The sequence below is a fragment of the Oncorhynchus clarkii genome, chromosome 3 (genome assembly GCF_045791955.1).
Source record: "Oncorhynchus clarkii lewisi isolate Uvic-CL-2024 chromosome 3, UVic_Ocla_1.0, whole genome shotgun sequence".
NCBI classification, from domain to species: Eukaryota; Metazoa; Chordata; class Actinopteri; order Salmoniformes; family Salmonidae; genus Oncorhynchus; species Oncorhynchus clarkii.
The window spans coordinates 87,494,076-87,516,176 of NC_092149.1; the positions used below are offsets into that span (position 1 = coordinate 87,494,076).

At 47.1% G+C, this 22,101-nt stretch overlaps 1 protein-coding gene across 1 annotated transcript in view; it reads left to right on the top strand.

Annotated features, from left to right (window-relative positions):
* Positions 1-22,101, top strand: part of LOC139386317 (partitioning defective 3 homolog B-like) — a 193,207-nt gene that overhangs the window by 132,360 nt on the left and 38,746 nt on the right. The window contains exons 9-10 of the mRNA XM_071131843.1: positions 1,543-1,682; positions 2,257-2,385. Coding sequence (XP_070987944.1) covers positions 1,543-1,682; positions 2,257-2,385 — 269 coding nt within the window. The remainder of the gene's footprint in view (positions 1-1,542; positions 1,683-2,256; positions 2,386-22,101) is intronic.

Genomic DNA, 22,101 nt, shown 5'->3' on the forward strand with positions numbered 1-22,101 from the left:
ATTATGGTGCAATGGAGTATCATGGTGTAGTAGTGGAGTATCATGGTGTAGTAATGGAGTATCATGGTGTAGTAATGGAGTATTATGGTGTAGTAGTGGAGTATTATGGTGTAGTAATGGAGTATCATGGTGTAGTAGTGGAGTATTATGGTGCAATGGAGTATCATGGTGTAGTAGTGGAGTATCATGGTGCAATGGAGTATCATGGTGTAGTAGTGGAGTATCATGGTGTAGTAATGGAGTATCATGGTGTAGTAATGGAGTATCATGGTGCAGTAGTGGAGTATCATGGTGTAGTAATGGAGTATCATGGTGCAACAATGTAGTATTATGGTGTAGTAACGGGGTATGATGGTGCAATAATGGAGTAGTATTGTGTAGTAATGTAGTAGTAATGGAGTAGTATTGTGTAGTAATGTAGTAGTAATGGAGTACTATTGTGTATTAATGGAGTATTATGGTGTAGTAATATAGTATTATGGTGTAGTAATATAGTATTATGGTGTAGTAATATAGTATTATGGTGTAGTAATATAGTATTATGGTGTAGTAATATAATATTATGGTGTAGTAATATAGTATTATGGTGTAGTAATATAGTATTATGGTGTAGTAATGGAGTAGTAATATAGTAGTGTGGTGTAGTAATGTAGTAGTAATATAGTATTTTAGTGTAGTAATGTAGCAGTAATATAGTATTTGGGTGGTGTAATATAGTATTGTTGTGTAGTAATGTAGTAGTAATATAGTATTATGGTGTAGTAATGTAGTAGTAATATATTATTTTGGTGGTGTAATATAGTATTGTTGTGTAGTAATGTATTAGTAATATAGTATTATGGTGTAGTAATGTAGTAGTAATATATTATTTTGGTGGTGTAATATAGTATTGTTGTGTAGTAATGTAGTAGTAATATAGTATTTTGGTGGTGTAATATAGTATTGTTGTGTAGTAATGTAGTAGTAATATAGTATTATGGTGTAGTACTGGTGTATTATGGTGTAGTAATGTAGCAGTAATATAGTATTATGGTGTAGTAATGTAGCAGTAATGGAGTATTTTGGTGGTGTAATATAGTATTGTTGTGTAGTAATGTAGTAGTAATATAGTATTATGGTGTATTAATGGTGTATTATGGTGTAGTAATGTAGCAGTAATATAGTATTTTAGTGTAGTAATGTAGCAGTAATATAGTATTTTGGTGGTGTAATATAGTATTGTTGTGTAGTAATGTAGTAGTAATATAGTATTATGGTGTAGTAATGTAGCAGTAATATAGTATTTTGGTGGTGTAATATAGTATTGTTGTGTAGTAATGTAGTAGTAATATAGTATTATGGTGTAGTAATGTAGTAGTAATATATTATTTTGGTGGTGTAATATAGTATTGTGGTGTAGTAATGTAGTAGTAATATAGTATTTTGTCGGTGTACCACGTTACCCTCAGTTATTATTTGTTTTCTATTTTTATTATCTTACAGATTTTAATGCTGTACTTAGTTTCTGATTAAGTCCCTTGTTGTGTGTGTCTCTGTCTCCAGGTCCCGAGGGTCTGGGCTTCACAGTGGTGACCAGGGACTCGTCTGTCCACGGTCCTGGTCCTATCCTGGTCAAGAACATCCTGCCGCGCGGGGCCGCCGTCAAAGATGGACGCCTGCAGTCAGGTGATCGGATCCTGGAGGTGAGTGACAGCTCAGACAGCCAATCAGTTGGTGAGGGACAGTCCACACAGCCAATCAGATGAGTTTAGTGGTGGGGTTTTAAGCATTATCCAATCACAAAATCAGACCGACATGACGTTATCATATCACACCACAAAACTGATATCAACTCAAACTGAGTCCATCCTGTTTTTCCAAAATCAATTCCCATCTGGAACAATAACGTTTACATTGGAACAATAAAGTTTACATTGGAACAATAAAGTTTCCATTTAAACTTGATATCCCATGATATTGGATATGTGGATACCTGGTTAGGACACACATTTAGACTTGATATCCCATGATATTGGATATGTGGATACCTGGTTAGGACACACATTTAGACTTGATATCCCATGATATTGGATATGTGGATACCTGGTTAGGACACTTCTTTGTGCCTCTTTTCTGTAGACTTCCTTTGTGTTTTGAGGGGAAAGTGTAAATGATGGACTGGTTGTTCAACCTGTTCTTAATAGACCGCTGGTGATTTAGGTGGACATTTCCAATGTAGCTAAATAACTCTTGATCTGGGATCCTCTGTGTTCCAAGGTGAATGGTGTGGACATCAGCAGGCGCAGCCAGGAGGAGTTGGTATCCATGTTGAGGAGCACCAGACAGGGAGACAGTGTTGCTCTGCTTGTGGCCAGACAGGAAGATGTTTTCCTGCCCAGAGAACTGGTAAGAGTCTTCTCTAATACTCTAATTCTCTGTCTAGTCAGTACTCCTCCTTAGATAGGGGGTCCTCTGCCTAGTCAGTTCTCCTCCTTAGGGGGTTCTCTGTCTAGTCAGTACTCCTCCTTAGGGGGTTCTCTGTCTAGTCAGTACTCCTCCTTAGATAGGGGTTTTTCTGTCTAGTCAGTACTCCTCTTTAGATCGGGGGTCCTCTCTCTAGTCAGTTCTCCTCCTTAGATAGAGGGTTCTCTGTCTAGTCAGTACTCCTCCTTAGATAGGGGGTCCTCTGTCTAGTCAGTTATCCTCCTTAGATAGGGGGTTCTCTGTCTAGTCAGTACTCCTCCTTAGATAGGGGTCCTCTGTCTAGTCAGTTATCCTCCTTAGATAGAGGGTTCTCTGTCTAGTCAGTACTCCTCCTTAGATAGGGGGTTCTCTGTCTAGTCAGTACTCCTCCTTAGATAGAGGGTTCTCTGTCTAGTCAGTACTCCTCCTTAGATAGGGGGTCCTCTGTCTAGTCAGTACTCCTCCTTAGATAGGGGGTCCTCTGTCTAGTCAGTACTCCTCCTTAGATAGGGGGTTCTCTGTCTAGTCAGTACTCCTCCTTAGATAGGGGGTTCTCTGTCTAGTCAGTACTCCTCCTTAGATAGGGGGTTCTCTGTCTAGTCAGTACTCCTCCTTAGATAGGGGGTTCTCTGTCTAGTCAGTACTCCTCCTTAGATAGGGGGTTCTCTGTCTAGTCAGTACTCCTCCTTAGATAAAGGGTCATCTGTCTAGTCAGGTCTCCTCCTTAGATAGAGGATTATCTGTCTAGTCAGTACTCCTCCTTAGATAGGGGGTTCTCTGTCTAGTCAGTTATCCTCCTTAGATAGAGGGTTCTCTGTCTAGTCAGTACTCCTCCTTAGATAGGGGTCCTCTGTCTAGTCAGTTATCCTCCTTAGATAGAGGGTTCTCTGTCTAGTCAGTACTCCTCCTTAGATAGGGGGTTCTCTGTCTAGTCAGTACTCCTCCTTAGATAGGGGGTCCTCTGTCTAGTCAGTACTCCTCCTTAGATAGGGGGTCCTCTGTCTAGTCAGTACTCCTCCTTAGATAGGGGGTTCTCTGTCTAGTCAGTACTCCTCCTTAGATAGGGGGTTCTCTGTCTAGTCAGTACTCCTCCTTAGATAGGGGGTTCTATGTCTAGTCAGTACTCCTCCTTAGATAAAGGGTCATCTGTCTAGTCAGGTCTCCTCCTTAGATAGAGGATTCTCTGTCTAGTCAGTACTCCTCCTTAGATAGGGGGTTCTCTGTCTAGTCAGTACTCCTCCTTAGATAAAGGGTAATCTGTCTAGTCAGGTCTCCTCCTTAGATAGAGGGTCCTCTGTCTAGTCAGTACTCCTCCTTAGATAGGGGGTTCTCTGTCTATATACCTTGACAACTACAACGTCTGCATCCTCCTCTTCCTCCTCCTCTTCCTCCTCCTCTTCCTCCTCAGATGTTCTACTAATCAACCAAACTATCTGTACCTCTGAAGTCATCCTGCTCTGCTACAACTTCCAACGTCAATCAATTAAATCCATCCAATTCATTTATTAATAAAACTATTTCATTTTCTCATCAACCATTTCTCTCTGTGGTTCTGTTCTTCTGTTGATCTTCTGCTGGACCACACGCACACACGCGCACACACGCACACACGCACGCACGCACGCAAGCACACACGCAAGCACGCACGCGCACACACACGCACGCACGCACGCAAGCACACGCGCACGCACGCACACACAGACACACGCGCACGCACACGCACACACAGACACACGCACGCACGCACGCACGCACGCGCGCACACACACACACGCGCACACACACATGCACACACACGCACACACACACACGCGCACACACACATGCATACACACGCACGCACACACACACGCACACACGCACGCACACACGCATGCACGCACGCACACGCACGCAAGCACACACACGCACACACACGCACGCACACACGCACGCACGCACACACACGCGCACGCACACACACGCACGCACACACAGACACACGCGCACGCACACACACATGCACACACACGCACGCACACGCACGCACACACACACAGACACACACACACACACACACACCTCACTCACTGCATAAATGCATCTGAGTGTCAGCCTGTTTGTGGAGAACAATTAGCAGATCAGTTAGCTACAGGAGGGCTATGCATCATCCACTTAGTGGTGTGTTTGTGTTGGTCATCCACTTAGTGGTGTGTTTGTGTTGGTCATCCACTTAGTGGTGTGTTTGTGTTGGTCATCCACTTAGTGGTGTGTTTGTTATCCACTTAGTGGTGTGTTTGTGTTTGTCATCCACTTAGTGGTGTGTTTGTCATCCACTTAGTGGTGTGTTTGTCATCCACTTAGTGGTGTGTTGGTCATCCACTTAGTGGTGTGTTTGTCATCCACTTAGTGGTGTGTTTGTGTTGGTCATCCACTTAGTGGTGTGTTTGTCATCCACTTAGTGGTGTGTTTGTGTTGGTCATCCACTTAGTGGTGTGTTTGTCATCCACTTAGTGGTGTGTTTGTGTTGGTCATCCACTTAGTGGTGTGTTTGTGTTGGTCATCCACTTAGTGGTGTGTTTGTGTTGGTCATCCACTTAGTGGTGTGTTTGTGTTGGTCATCCACTTAGTGGTGTGTTTGTCATCCACTTAGTGGTGTGTTTGTCATCCACTTAGTGGTGTGTTTGTGTTGGTCATCCACTTAGTGGTGTGTTGGTCATCCACTTAGTGGTGTGTTTGTGTTGGTCATCCACTTAGTGGTGTGTTGGTCATCCACTTAGTGGTGTGTTTGTCATCCACTTAGTGGTGTGTTTGTGTTGGTCATCCACTTAGTGGTGTGTTTGTCATCCACTTAGTAGTGTGTTTGTCATCTACTTAGTGGTGTGTTTGTCATCCACTTAGTGGTGTGTTTGTCATCCACTTAGTAGTGTGTTTGTCATCCACTTAGTGGTGGGTTTGTTATCCACTTAGTGGTGTGTGTGTGTTGGTCATCCACTTAGTGGTGTGTTTGTCATCCACTTAGTGGTGTGTTTGTCATCCACTTAGTGTTGTGTTTGTCATCCACTTAGTGGTGTGTTTGTGTTGGTCATCCACTTAGTGGTGTGTTGGTCATCCACTTAGTGGTGTGTTTGTGTTGGTCATCCACTTAGTGGTGTGTTGGTCATCCACTTAGTGGTGTGTTTGTCATCCACTTAGTGGTGTGTTTGTGTTGGTCATCCACTTAGTGGTGTGTTTGTGTTGGTCATCCACTTAGTGGTGTGTTTGTCATCCACTTAGTGGTGTGTTTGTCATCCACTTAGTGGTGTGTTTGTGTTGGTCATCCACTTAGTGGTGTGTTGGTCATCCACTTAGTGGTGTGTTTGTCATCCACTTAGTGGTGTGTTTGTCATCCACTTAGTGGTGTGTTTGTGTTGGTCATCCACTTAGTGGTGTGTTGGTCATCCACTTAGTGGTGTGTTTGTCATCCACTTAGTGGTGTGTTTGTGTTGGTCATCCACTTAGTGGTGTGTTGGTCATCCACTTAGTGGTGTGTTTGTCATCCACTTAGTGGTGTGTTTGTGTTGGTCATCCACTTAGTGGTGTGTTTGTGTTGGTCATCCACTTAGTGGTGTGTTTGTCATCCACTTAGTGGTGTGTTTGTCATCCACTTAGTGGTGTGTTTGTGTTGGTCATCCACTTAGTGGTGTGTTGGTCATCCACTTAGTGGTGTGTTTGTCATCCACTTAGTGGTGTGTTTGTGTTGGTCATCCACTTAGTGGTGTGTTGGTCATCCACTTAGTGGTGTGTTTGTCATCCACTTAGTGGTGTGTTTGTGTTGGTCATCCACTTAGTGGTGTGTTTGTCATCCACTTAGTAGTGTGTTTGTCATCCACTTAGTGGTGTGTTTGTCATCCACTTAGTGGTGTGTTTGTCATCCACTTAGTGGTGTGTTGGTCATCCACTTAGTGGTGTGTTTGTCATCCACTTAGTGGTGTGTTTGTCATCCACTTAGTGGTGTGTTTCTGTTAACAGCTGCGTCCCACAACAACATGTCAGCTTTTCTCCCCACGTCACCTAGACAACATGTCAGCTTTTCTCCCCACGTCACCTAGACAACATGTCAGCTTTTCTCCCCTCGTCACCTAGACAACATGTCAGCTTTTCTCTCCACGTCACCTAGACAACAACATGTCAGCTTTTCTCCCCTCGTCACCTAGACAACATGTCAGCTTTTCTCCCCTCGTCACCTAGACAACATGTCAGCCTTTCTCCCATTGTCACCTAGACAACAACATGTCCGCTTTTCTCCCCTCGTCACCTAGACAACAACGTGTCAGCTTTTCTCCCCTCGTCACCTAGACAACATGTCAGCTTTTCTCTCCACGTCACCTAGACAACAACACGTCAGCTTTTCTCTCCATGTCACCTAGACAACATGTCAGCTTTTCTCCCCTCGTCACCTAGACAACATGTCAGCTTTTCTCCCCTCGTCACCTAGACAACATGTCAGCTTTTCTCTCCACGTCACCTAGACAACAACATGTCAGCTTTTCTCCCCTCGTCACCTAGACAACATGTCAGCTTTTCTCTCCACGTCACCTAGACAACAACATGTCAGCTTTTCTCTCCATGTCACCTAGACAACATGTCAGCTTTTCTCCCCTCGTCACCTAGACAACGTCAGCTTTTCTCCCCACGTCACCTAGACAACGTGTCAGCTTTTCTCCCCTCGTCACCTAGACAACGTGTCAGCTTTTCTCCCCACGTCACCTAGACAACATGTCAGCTTTTCTCCCCACGTCACCTAGACAACAACATGTCAGCTTTTATCCCCACGTCACCTAGACAACAACATGTCAGCTTTTCTCCCCACGTCACCTAGACAACAACATGTCAGCTTTTCTCCCCTCGTCACCTAGACAACGTGTCAGCTTTTCTCCCCATGTCACCTAGACAACAAGATGTCAGCTTTCCTCCCCTCGTCACCTAGACAACAATATGTCAGCATTTCTCTCCACGTCACCTAGACAACGTGTCAGCTTTTCTCCCCACGTCACCTAGACAACAACATGTCAGCTTTTCTCCCCTCGTCACCTAGACAACGTGTCAGCTTTTCTCCCCATGTCACCTAGACAACAAGATGTCAGCTTTCCTCCCCTCGTCACCTAGACAACAATATGTCAGCATTTCTCTCCACGTCACCTAGACAACACGTCAGCTTTTCTCCCCTCGTCACCTAGACAACAACATGTCAGCTTTTCTCCCCTCGTCACCTAGACAACAACATGTCAGCTTTTCTCCCCACGTCACCTGGACAACATGTCGGCTTTTCTCCCCACTTCACCTAGACAACATGTCAGCTTTTCTCCCCACGTCACCTAGACAACAACATGTCAGCCTTTCTCCCAACGTCACCTAGACAACAACATGTCAGCTTTTCTCCCCTCGTCACCTAGACAACAACATGTCAGCTTTTCTCCCCTCGTCACCTAGACAACAACATGTCAGCTTTTCTCCCCTCGTCACCTAGACAACAACATGTCAGCTTTTCTCCCCTCGTCACCTAGACAACAACATGTCAGCTTTTCTCCCCTCGTCACCTAGACAACAGCATGTCAGCTTTTCTCCCCTCGTCACCTAGACAACAACATGTCAGCTTTTCTCCCCTCGTCACCTAGACAACAACATGTCAGCTTTTCTCCCCTCGTCACCTAGACAACAACATGTCAGCTTTTCTCCCCGCGTCACCTAGACAACAACATGTCAGCTTTTCTCCCCACGTCACCTAGACAACAACATGTCAGCTTTTCTCCCCTCGTCACCTAGACAACGTGTCAGCTTTTCTCCCCATGTCACCTAGACAACAAGATGTCAGCTTTCCTCCCCTCGTCACCTAGACAACAATATGTCAGCATTTCTCTCCACGTCACCTAGACAACACGTCAGCTTTTCTCCCCTCGTCACCTAGACAACAACATGTCAGCTTTTCTCCCCTCGTCACCTAGACAACAACATGTCAGCTTTTCTCCCCACGTCACCTGGACAACATGTCAGCTTTTCTCCCCACGTCACCTAGACAACATGTCAGCTTTTCTCCCCACGTCACCTAGACAACAACATGTCAGCCTTTCTCCCAACGTCACCTAGACAACAACATGTCAGCTTTTCTCCCCTCGTCACCTAGACAACAACATGTCAGCTTTTCTCCCCTCGTCACCTAGACAACAACATGTCAGCTTTTCTCCCCTCGTCACCTAGACAACAACATGTCAGCTTTTCTCCCCTCGTCACCTAGACAACAACATGTCAGCTTTTCTCCCCTCGTCACCTAGACAACAACATGTCAGCTTTTCTCCCCTCGTCACCTAGACAACAACATGTCAGCTTTTCTCCCCTCGTCACGTAGACAACAGCATGTCAGCTTTTCTCCCCTTGTCACCTAGACAACAACATGTCAGCTTTTCTCCCCTCGTCACCTAGACAACAACATGTCAGCTTTTCTCCCCTCGTCACCTAGACAACAACATGTCAGCTTTTCTCCCCTCGTCACCTAGACAACAACATGTCAGCTTTTCTCCCCACGTCACCTAGACAACAACATGTCAGCTTTTCTCCCCTCGTCACCTAGACAACAACATGTCAGCTTTTCTCCCCGCGTCACCTAGACAACAACATGTCAGCTTTTCTCCCCACGTCACCTAGACAATAACATGTCAGCTTTTCTCCCCTCGTCACCTAGACAACGTGTCAGCTTTTCTCCCCATGTCACCTAGACAACAAGATGTCAGCTTTCCTCCCCTCGTCACCTAGACAACAATATGTCAGCATTTCTCTCCACGTCACCTAGACAACACGTCAGCTTTTCTCCCCTCGTCACCTAGACAACAACATGTCAGCTTTTCTCCCCTCGTCACCTAGACAACAACATGTCAGCTTTTCTCCCCACGTCACCTGGACAACATGTCAGCTTTTCTCCCCACGTCACCTAGACAACATGTCAGCTTTTCTCCCCACGTCACCTAGACAACATGTCAGCTTTTCTCCCCACGTCACCTAGACAACAACATGTCAGCCTTTCTCCCAACGTCACCTAGACAACAACATGTCAGCTTTTCTCCCCTCGTCACCTAGACAACAACATGTCAGCTTTTCTCCCCTCGTCACCTAGACAACAACATGTCAGCTTTTCTCCCCTCGTCACCTAGACAACAACATGTCAGCTTTTCTCCCCTCGTCACCTAGACAACAACATGTCAGCTTTTCTCCCCTCGTCACCTAGACAACAGCATGTCAGCTTTTCTCCCCTCGTCACCTAGACAACAACATGTCAGCTTTTCTCCCCTCGTCACCTAGACAACAACATGTCAGCTTTTCTCCCCTCGTCACCTAGACAACAACATGTCAGCTTTTCTCCCCTCGTCACCTAGACAACAACATGTCAGCTTTTCTCCCCTCGTCACCTAGACAACAACATGTCAGCTTTTCTCCCCTCGTCACCTAGACAACAACATGTCAGCTTTTCTCCCCGCGTCACCTAGACAACAACATGTCAGGTTTTCTCCCCTCGTCACCTAGACAACAACATGTCAGCTTTTCTCCCCTCGTCACCTAGACAACATGTCAGCTTTTCAACCCTCGTCACCTAGACAACATGTCAGCTTTTCTCCCCTCGTCACCTAGACAACAACATGTCAGCTTTTCTCCCCTCGTCACCTAGACAACAACATGTCAGCTTTTCTCCCCACGTCACCTGGACAACATGTCAGCTTTTCTCCCCACGTCACCTAGACAACATGTCAGCTTTTCTCCCCACGTCACCTAGACAACAACATGTCAGCCTTTCTCCCAACTTCACCTAGACAACAACATGTCAGCTTTTCTCCCCTCGTCACCTAGACAACAACATGTCAGCTTTTCTCCCCTCTTCACCTAGACAACAACATGTCAGCTTTTCTCCCCTCGTCACCTAGACAACAGCATGTCAGCTTTTCTCCCCTCGTCACCTAGACAACAACATGTCAGCTTTTCTCCCCTCGTCACCTAGACAACAACATGTCAGCTTTTCTCCCCTCGTCACCTAGACAACAACATGTCAGCTTTTCTCCCCTCTTCACCTAGACAACAACATGTCAGCTTTTCTCCCCTCTTCACCTAGACAACAACATGTCAGCTTTTCTCCCCTCGTCACCTAGACAACAACATGTCAGCTTTTCTCCCCTCGTCACCTAGACAACAACATGTCAGCTTTTCTCCCCTCGTCACCTAGACAACAGCATGTCAGCTTTTCTCCCCTCGTCACCTAGACAACAACATGTCAGCTTTTCTCCCCTCGTCACCTAGACAACAACATGTCAGCTTTTCTCCCCTCGTCACCTAGACAACAACATGTCAGCTTTTCTCCCCTCGTCACCTAGACAACAACATGTCAGCTTTTCTCCCCTCGTCACCTAGACAACAACATGTCAGCTTTTCTCCCCTCGTCACCTAGACAACAACATGTCACCTTTTCTCCCCTCGTCACCTAGACAACAACATGTCAGCTTTTCTCCCCACGTCACCTAGACAACAACATGTCAGCTTTTCTCCCCTCGTCACCTAGACAACAACATGTCAGCTTTTCTCCCCTCGTCACCTAGACAACAACATGTCAGCTTTTCTCCCCTCGTCACCTAGACAACAGCATGTCAGCTTTTCTCCCCTCGTCACCTAGACAACAACATGTCAGCTTTTCTCCCCTCGTCACCTAGACAACAACATGTCAGCTTTTCTCCCCTCTTCACCTAGACAACAACATGTCAGCTTTTCTCCCCTCGTCACCTAGACAACAACATGTCAGCTTTTCTCCCCTCGTCACCTAGACAACAACATGTCAGCTTTTCTCCCCTCGTCACCTAGACAACAGCATGTCAGCTTTTCTCCCCTCGTCACCTAGACAACAACATGTCAGCTTTTCTCCCCTCGTCACCTAGACAACAACATGTCAGCTTTTCTCCCCTCGTCACCTAGACAACAACATGTCAGCTTTTCTCCCCTCGTCACCTAGACAACAACATGTCAGCTTTTCTCCCCTCGTCACCTAGACAACAACATGTCAGCTTTTCTCCCCTCGTCACCTAGACAACAACATGTCAGCTTTTCTCCCCTCGTCACCTAGACAACAACATGTCACCTTTTCTCCCCTCGTCACCTAGACAACAACATGTCAGCTTTTCTCCCCACGTCACCTAGACAACAACATGTCAGCTTTTCTCCCCTCGTCACCTAGACAACAACATGTCAGCTTTTCTCCCCTCGTCACCTAGACAACAACATGTCAGCTTTTCTCCCCTCGTCACCTAGACAACAGCATGTCAGCTTTTCTCCCCTCGTCACCTAGACAACAACATGTCAGCTTTTCTCCCCTCGTCACCTAGACAACAACATGTCAGCTTTTCTCCCCTCGTCACCTAGACAACAACATGTCAGCTTTTCTCCCCTCGTCACCTAGACAACAACATGTCAGCTTTTCTCCCCTCGTCACCTAGACAACAACATGTCAGCTTTTCTCCCCTCGTCACCTAGACAACAACATGTCAGCTTTTCTCCCCGCGTCACCTAGACAACAACATGTCAGCTTTTCTCCCCTCGTCACCTAGACAACAACATGTCAGCTTTTCTCCCCTCGTCACCTAGACAACAACATGTCAGCTTTTCTCCCCTCGTCACCTAGACAACAACATGTCAGCTTTTCTCCCCGCGTCACCTAGACAACAACATGTCAGCTTTTCTCCCCTCGTCACCTAGACAACAACATGTCAGCTTTTCTCCCCTCGTCACCTAGACAACAACATGTCAGCTTTTCTCCCCTCGTCACCTAGACAACAGCATGTCAGCTTTTCTCCCCTCGTCACCTAGACAACAACATGTCAGCTTTTCTCCCCTCGTCACCTAGACAACATGTCAGCTTTTCTCCCCTCGTCACCTAGACAACATGTCAGCTTTTCTCCCCTCGTCACCTAGACAACAACATGTCAGCTTTTCTCCCCTCGTCACCTAGACAACAACATGTCAGCTTTTCTCCCCTCGTCACTGGTGTTGTCTAGGCTTTTCTTTTTTCCGTTTTTATTTTCCTAGAAAAAGGAGGCTAAGGACAGCAACAACTTACATAGACAATATAATGATATAATAGAATAGTCTAGGCTTGATGTGAGTGTTTCAGCGTCTCAGTCTTGGTAATGCAGTTCCCTCTCTTCTTCCACTGCCTCTCTGTCTTGTGGTCCTGTGGGTCTGTCAGTGTTGGGTCGGAGAGGGAGAGGTAGATCCTCTTCTCTTTTCTCGATATGGCCTTGAGGACAGGAACAGGAAGCCCTGAATTCTGCTTCCTGTCTTTGTCCTGTTTCTTCTGGGAGGTGTCAGGATAATGTCAAGATGAATAGCCACCTTCACCCACCATGGACTCTCTGTCTCTCCTCTCTCTTTCGGTCTCCTCTCTCTGTCTCTCTCCTCTCTCTTTCTGTCTCTCTCTCTGTCTCTCTCCTCTCTCTTTCTGTCTCTCCTCTCTCTTTCTGTCTCTCTCTGTCTCCTCTCTCTTTCTGTCTCCTCTCTCTTTCTCTTCCCCCCCTGCCCTCTCTCTCTCTCTCTCTCTCTCTCTCTCTCTGTCTCTCCTCTCTGTCTCTGTCTCTCCTCTCTCTTTCTGTCTCCCATCTCTCTTTCTGTCTCCTCCCTCTTTCTGTCTCATCTCTCATGCTTTCTGCATACCGCTTTCAATCAATCAATCAATCAATCAATCAAATGTATTTATAAAGCCCTTTTTACATCAGCCGGTGTCACAAAGTGCCATGTCGCTCTGACATTGCTCGTCCATATATTTATATATTCTTAATTCCATTCCATTACTTTAGATTTGTGTGTATTGTTGTGTTATATATTTACTTGTTAGATATTACTGCACTGTTGGAGCTATAAACACAATGATTTCACTGGCTTTTCATAGCCAAGCATTCAGAGGTCGACACAGCAGATGTGGTAGAGAGAAAGAGGGAGAGTTTAAAACAGCAGGTCTGAGACAGGTAGCACGTCCGGTGAACAGGTCAGAGTTCCATAGCCGCAGGCAGAACAGTTGAGAACAGATGAAACTGGAGCAGCAGCACGGCCAGGTGGACTGGGGACAGCAAGGATTCATCATGCCAGGTAGTCCTGAGGCATGGTCCTAGGGCTCAGGTCCTCAGAGAGGGGAGGGAGAAGGAGGGAGAGAGAATTAGAGGGAGCAAACTTAAATTCATTTCAGGACACCAGATAAGACAGGAGAATTACACCAGATATAACAGACTGACCCAAGCCAGTCAGAGAATCCCAGTGGAGAGAGGGAACCGGCCAGGCAGAGACAGCAAGGGCGGTTCGTTGCTCCAGTGCCTTTCCGTTCACCTTCAAACTCCTGGGCCAGACTACTCTCAATCATATGACCCACTGAAGAGATGAGTCTTCATTAAAGACTTAAAGGTTGAGACCGAGTCTGCGTCTCTCACATGGGTAGGCAGACCATTCCATAAAAATGGAGCTCTATAGGAGAAAGCCCTGCCTCCAGCTGTTTGCTTAGAAATTCTAGGGACAATTAGGAGGCCTGCGTCTTGTGACCGTAGCGTACGTGTAGGTATGTACGGCAGGACCAAATCAGAGAGATAGGTAGGAGCAAGCCCATGTAATGCTTTGTAGGTTAGCAGTAAAACCTTGAAATCAGCCCTTGCCTTAACAGGAAGCCAGTGTAGGGAGGCTAGCACTGGAGTAACATGATCACATTGTTGGGTTCTAGTCAGGATTCTAGCAGCCGTATTTAGCACTAACTAAAGTTTATTTATTGCTTTATCCGGGTAGCCGGAACGTAGAGCATTGCAGTAGTCTAACCTAGAAGTGACAAAAGCATGGATTCATTTTTCTGCATAATTTTTGTACAGAAAGTTTCTGATTTTTGCAATGTTACGTAGATGGAAAAAAGCTGTCCTTGAAACAGTCTTGATATGTTCGTCAAAAGAGAGATCAGGGTCCAGAGGAACGCCGAGGTCCTTCACAGTTTTATTTGAGACCACTGTACAACCATTAAGATGAATTGTCAGATTCAACAGAAGATCTCTTTGTTTCTTGGGACCTAGAACAAGCATCTCTGTTTTGTCCGAGTTTAAAAGAAGAATCCACTTCCTTATGTCTGAAACACAGGATTCTAGCGCGGGCAATTTTTGGGGCTTCACCATGTTTCATTGAAATGTACAGCTGTTTGTCATCCGCATAGCAATGAAAGTTAACATAATGTTTTCGAATGACATCCTCAAGAGGTAAAATATATTATGTCTGAAACACATTCTTCTAGCAAGGGGGATCTCTTTGTTTCTTGGGACCTAGAACAAGCATCTCTGTTTTGTCCGAGTTTAAAAGAAGAATCCACTTCCTTATGTCTGAAACACAGGATTCTAGCGCGGGGGAAGTCTTTGTTTCTTGGGAAGTGTTTCTTTGTTTCGTCGTTTGTTTTCTGGGAGCTTTTTTTTCTTTTTTTTCTATTAATTGAGGAGAACGAGATTTTAGTTTTTTTTAAAACATTTTCTGGGTCAAGGATTGGCTTTTTCAAGAGAGGCTTTATTACTGCCACTTTTAGTGAGTTTGGTACACATCCGGTGGATAGAGAGCCGTTTTATTATGTTCAACATACGAGGGCCAAGCACAGGAAGCAGCTCTTTCAGTAGTTTAGTTGGAATAGGGTCCAGTATGCAGCTTGAAGGTTTAGAGGCCATGATTATTTTCATCAATGTGTGAAGAGATATAGTACTAAAACACTTGAGCGTCTCTCTTGATCCTAGGTCCTGGCAGAGTTGTGCAGACTCAGGACAACTGAGCTTTGGAGGAATACGCAGATTTAGAGAGGAGTCCGTAATTTGCTTTCTAATAATCATGATCTTTTCCTCAAAGAAGTTCATGAATTTATTACTGCTGAAGCTTTGCGACAGTATCGAAAATACATTTCGGATTGTTCTTGTTTTACTCAATTAAGTTTGAAAAATAGGATGATCGAGCAGCAGTGAGGGCTCTTCGATACTCCATGTTACTGTCCTTCCAAGCTAGTCGGAAGACTTCCAGATTGGTGGTGAGGGCTCTTCGATACTCCATGTTACTGTCCTTCCAAGCTAGTCGGAAGACTCCCAGATTGGTGTGGCGCCATTTCAGTTCCATTTTTCTGGAAGCTCGCTTCATAGCTCAGGTATTTTCTGTATACCAGGGAGCTAGTTTCTTATGACAAATGTTTTTGTTTTTAGGGGTGCAACTGCATCTAGGGTATTACACAAGGTTAAATTGAGTTCCTCAGTTAGGTGGTTAACTGATTTTTGTCCTCTGGCGTCCTTGGGTAGACAGAGGGAATCTGGAAGGACATCAAGGAATCTTTGTGTTGTCTGAGAATTTATAGCACGACTTTTGATGCTCCTTGGCGATTGCAAACGTAATAAAATGGTGGTCCGATAGTCCAGGATTATGAGGAAGAACATTGAGATCCACAACACTTATTCCATGGCACAAAACTAGGTCCAGAGTATGACTGTGACAGTGAGTAGGTCCAGAGACATGTTGGAGTCGATGATGGCTCCGAAAGCCTTTTGTAAACAGTAGCTATAAAAAGTGATTGAGTAGGCTGCATAGATTTCATGACTAGCAGCTCAAAAGACGAAAACGTCTTCTTTTTTTTTGTAAATTGAAATTTGCTATCGTAAATGTTAGCAACACCTTCGCTTTTGCGGGGTATCACGATCTCTTTCAATAATGGCAGGAATGGAGGAGGTCTTTATTCTAGGGAGATTGCTAAGGCGAACACGGCCATGTTTAGTTTTGCCCAACCCAGGTCGAGGCACAGACACGGTCTCAATGGGGATAGCTGAGCTGACTACACTGACTGTGCTAGTGGCAGACTCCACTATGCTGGCAGGCTGGCTAACAGCCTGCTGCCTGGCCTGCACCCTATTTCATTGTGGAGCTAGAGGAGTTAGAGCCCTGTCTATGTTGGTAGATCAGATGAGAGCACCCCTCCAGCTAGGATGGAGTCCGTCACTCCTCAGCAGGCCAGGCTTGGTCCTGTTTGTGGGTGAGTCCCAGAAAGAGGGATAATTATCTACAAATTCTATCTTTTGGGAGGGGCAGAAAACAGTTTTTAACCAGCGATTGAGTTGTGAGACTTCTGTAGAGCTCATCACTCCCCCTAACTGGGAGGGGTCCAGAGACAATTACTCGATGCCGACACATCTTTCTTTTTAACGCGCCCAGCCCTCTACCCTCTCCAGACTGTACTCTCTCCATCTCTTCTCTCTAACGCGCCCAGCCCTCTACCCTCTCCAGACTGTACTCTCTCCATCTCTTCTCTCTAACGCGCCCAGCCCTCTACCCTCTCCAGACTGTACTCTCTCCATCTCTTCTCTCTAACGCGCCCAGCCCTCTACCCTCTCCAGACTGTACTCTCTCCATCTCTTCTCTCTAACGCGCCCAGCCCTCTACCCTCTCCAGACTGTACTCTCTCCATCTCTTCTCTCTAACGCGCCCAGCCCTCTACCCTCTCCAGACTGTACTCTCTCCATCTCTTCTCTCTAACGCGCCCAGCCCTCTACCCTCTCCAGACTGTACTCTCTCCATCTCTTCTCTCTAACGCGCCCAGCCCTCTACCCTCTCCAGACTGTACTCTCTCCATCTCTTCTCTCTAACGCGCCCAGCCCTCTACCCTCTCCAGACTGTACTCTCTCCATCTCTTCTCTCTAACGCGCCCAGCCCTCTACCCTCTCCAGACTGTACTCTCTCCAGACTGTACTCTCTCCATCTCTTCTCTCTAACGCGCCCAGCCCTCTACCCTCTCCAGACTGTACTCTCTCCATCTCTTCTCTCTAACGCGCCCAGCCCTCTACCCTCTCCAGACTGTACTCTCTCCATCTCTTCTCTCTAACGCGCCCAGCCCTCTACCCTCTCCAGACTGTACTCTCTCCATCTCTTCTCTCTAACGCGCCCAGCCCTCTACCCTCTCCAGACTGTACTCTCTCCATCTCTTCTCTCTAACGCGCCCAGCCCTCTACCCTCTCCAGACTGTACTCTCTCCATCTCTTCTCTCTAACGCGCCCAGCCCTCTACCCTCTCCAGACTGTACTCTCTCCATCTCTTCTCTCTAACGCGCCCAGCCCTCTACCCTCTCCAGACTGTACTCTCTCCATCTCTTCTCTCTAACGCGCCCAGCCCTCTACCCTCTCCAGACTGTACTCTCTCCATCTCTTCTCTCTAACGCGCCCAGCCCTCTACCCTCTCCAGACTGTACTCTCTCCATCTCTTCTCTCTAACGCGCCCAGCCCTCTACCCTCTCCAGACTGTACTCTCTCCATCTCTTCTCTCTAACGCGCCCAGCCCTCTACCCTCTCCAGACTGTACTCTCTCCATCTCTTCTCTCTAACGCGCCCAGCCCTCTACCCTCTCCAGACTGTACTCTCTCCAGACTCTACTTTCTCCAGACTGTACTCTCTCCAGACTGTACTCTCTCCAGGCTGTACTCTCTCCAGACTCTACTCTCTCCAGACTCTACTCTCTCCAGGCTGTACTCTCTCCAGACTGTACTCTCTCCAGACTGTACTCTCTCCAGACTGTACTCTCTCCAGACTCTACTCTCTCCAGACTCTACTCTCTCCAGACTGTACTCTCTCCAGACTCTACTCTCTCCAGACTCTACTCTCTCCAGACTCTACTCTCTCCAGACTCTACTCTCTCCAGACTCTACTCTCTCCAGACTCTACTCTCTCCAGACTGTACTCTCTCCAGACTGTACTCTCTCCAGACTGTACTCTCTCCAGACTGTACTCTCTCCAGACTGTACTTTCTCCAGACTGTACTCTCTCCAGACTCTACTCTCTCCAGACTGTACTCTCTCCAGACTGTACTCTCTCCAGACTCTACTCTCTCCAGACTCTACTCTCTCCAGACTGTACTCTCTCCAGACTGTACTCTCTCCAGACTGTACTCTCTCCAGACTCTACTCTCTCCAGACTCTACTCTCTCCAGACTCTACTCTCTCCAGACTCTACTTTCTCCAGACTCTACTTTCTCCAGACTGTACTCTCAGACTCTACTCTCTCCAGACTCTACTCTCTCCAGACTGTACTCTCTCCAGACTGTACTCTCTCCAGACTGTACTCTCAGAATCTACTCTCTCCAGACTCTACTCTCTCCAGACTGTACTCTCTCCAGACTCTACTCTCTCCAGACTGTACTCTCTTCAGACTGTACTCTCTCCAGACTGTACTCTCTCCAGACTGTACTCTCAGACTCTACTCTCTCCAGACTCTACTCTCTCCAGACTCTACTCTCTCCAGACTGTACTCTCTTCAGACTGTACTCTCTCCAGACTGTACTCTCTCCAGACTGTACTCTCAGACTCTACTCTCTCCAGACTCTACTCTCTCCAGACTCTACTCTCTCCAGACTGTACTCTCTTCAGACTGTACTCTCTCCAGACTGTACTCTCTCCAGACTGTACTCTCAGACTGTACTCTCTCCAGACTCTACTCTCTCCAGACTGTACTCTCTCCAGACTCTACTCTCTCCAGACTGTACTCTCTCCAGACTGTACTCTCTCCAGACTCTACTTTCTCCAGACTGTACTCTCAGACTCTACTCTCTCCAGACTCTACTTTCTCCAGACTGTGCTCTCAGACTCTACTCTCTCCAGACTCTACTCTCTCCAGACTCTACTCTCTCCAGACTCTACTCTCTCCAGACTGTACTCTCTCCAGACTCTACTCTCTCCAGACTGTACTCTCTCCAGACTGTACTCTCTCCAGACTGTACTCTCTCCAGACTGTACTGTCAAGGTGTGGTTTGATCAGTGGAAAGTAGATAGGCAGTGAGTGAGACTGTACAGGTTGGTTGGACGGTAGAGTCGAGGTGTCGATTAGTAAATGGTATGAAGTGTAGGAGGTGGTGATGGAGGCTGTGCTGAGTGCTGTGATGGCTCCCAGCGGGTAGAGGCCCAGAACCAGTCATCATCCCTAGGCATCAGACAGGTGAGTTTAATCGTCTGTCAGAGGAACAAGGGAGACTCAGTATTCATAGCCGTGAGATGAGCTGTCTGCCGCTGAAAGACGACCTCTTTACCTTCCACATTTATCTCTCAGTTCAATTCAAGGGGCTTTATTGGCATGGGAAACATATGTTAACATTGATCTTTATGGGCATGGGACACATATGTTAACATTGATCTTTATGGGCATGGGACACATATGTTAACATTGATCTTTATTGACATGGGAAACATATGTTAACATTGATCTTTATGGGCATGGGACACATATGTTAACATTGATCTTTATGGGCATGGGACACATATGTTAACATTGATCTTTATGGGCATGGGAAACATATGTTAACATTGCCAAAGCAAGTAGAGTAGATAATAAACAAAAGTGAAATTAACAATAAAAATGAACAGTAAACAGTAAAGCCTCTATACAGCCCCTACACAGCCCCTTATACAGCCCCTTATACAGCCCCTTATACAGCCCCTACACAGCCCCTTATACAGCCCCTTATACAGCCCCTACACAGCCCCTTATACAGCCCCTTATACAGCCCCTACACAGCCCCTACACAGCCCCTTATACAGCCCCTTACACAGCCCCTTACACAGCCCCTTACATATCCCCTACACAGCCCCTTATACAGCCCCTTATACAGCCCCTATACAGCCCCTATACAGCCCCTATACAGCCCCTACACAGCCCCTACACAGCCCCTTATACAGCCCCTATACAGCCCCTTATACACCCCCTATACAGCCCCTTATACAGCCCCTTATACAGCCCCTTATACAGCCCCTTATACAGCCCCTTATACAGCCCCTTATACAGCCCCTTATACAGCCCCTTATACAGCCCCTATACAGCCCCTTATACAGCCCCTTATACAGCCCCTACACAGCCCCTACACAGCCCCTTATACAGCCCCTTACACAGCCCCTTACACAGCCCCTTACATATCCCCTATACAGCCCCTTATACAGCCCCTTACACAGCCCCTTACACAGCCCCTTACATATCCCCTACACAGCCCCTTATACAGCCCCTTATACAGCCCCTATACAGCCCCTATACAGCCCCTATACAGCCCCTACACAGCCCCTACACAGCCCCTTATACAGCCCCTATACAGCCCCTTATACACCCCCTATACAGCCCCTTATACAGCCCCTTATACAGCCCCTTATACAGCCCCTTATACAGCCCCTTATACAGCCCCTTATACAGCCCCTTATACAGCCCCTTATACAGCCCCTTATACAGCCCCTATACAGCCCCTTATACAGCCCCTTATACAGCCCCTACACCGCCCCTACACAGCCCCTTATACAGCCCCTTACACAGCCCCTTACACAGCCCCTTACATATCCCCTATACAGCCCCTTATACAGCCCCTTATACAGCCCCTTATACAGCCCCTATACAGCCCCTTATACAGCCCCTTATACAGCCCCTTATACAGCCCCTTATACAGCCCCTTATACAGCCCCTTATACAGCCCCTTATACAGCCCCTTATACAGCCCCTTATACAGCCCCTTATACAGCCCCTTATACAGCCCCTTATACAGCCCCTTATACAGCCCCTATACAGCCCCTATACAGCCCCTTATACAGCCCCTACACAGCCCCTACACAGCCCCTTATACAGCCCCTTACACAGCCCCTTACACAGCCCCTTACATATCCCCTACACAGCCCCTTATACAGCCCCTTATACAGCCCCTATACAGCCCCTATACAGCCCCTATACAGCCCCTAAACAGCCCCTACACAGCCCCTTATACAGCCCCTATACAGCCCCTTATACACCCCCTATACAGCCCCTATACAGCCCCTATACAGCCCCTATACAGCCCCTATACAGCCCCTATACAGCCCCTATACAGCCCCTATACAGCCCCTATACAGCCCCTACACAGCCCCTTATACAGCCCCTTATACCGCCCCTACACAGCCCCTACACAGCCCCTTATACAGCCCCTTACACAGCCCCTTACATATCCCCTACACAGCCCCTTATACAGCCCCTTATACAGCCCCTATACAGCCCCTATACAGCCCCTATACAGCCCCTTATACAGCCCCTTATACAGCCCCTACACAGCCCCTTATACAGCCCCTTACACAGCCCCTTACACAGCCCCTTACATATCCCCTACACAGCCCCTTATACAGCCCCTTATACAGCCCCTATACAGCCCCTATACAGCCCCTACACAGCCCCTACACAGCCCCTTATACAGCCCCTATACAGCCCCTTATACAGCCCCTATACAGCCCCTTACACAGCCCCTACACAGCCCCTTATACAGCCCCTTATACAGCCCCTATACAGCCCCTACACAGCCCCTACACAGCCCATATACAGCCCCTTATACAGCCCCTTATACAGCCCCTATACAGCCCCTTATACAGCCCCTATACAACCCCTTATACAGCCCCTTATACAGCCCCTATACAGCCCCTATACAGCCCCTATACAGCCCCTACACAGCCCCTACACAGCCCCTTATACAGCCCCTATACAGCCCCTTATACAGCCCCTATACAGCCCCTTATACAGCCCCTTATACAGCCCCTATACAGCCCCTTATACAGCCCCTATACAGCCCCTATACAGCCCCTATACAGCCCCTATACAGCCCCTT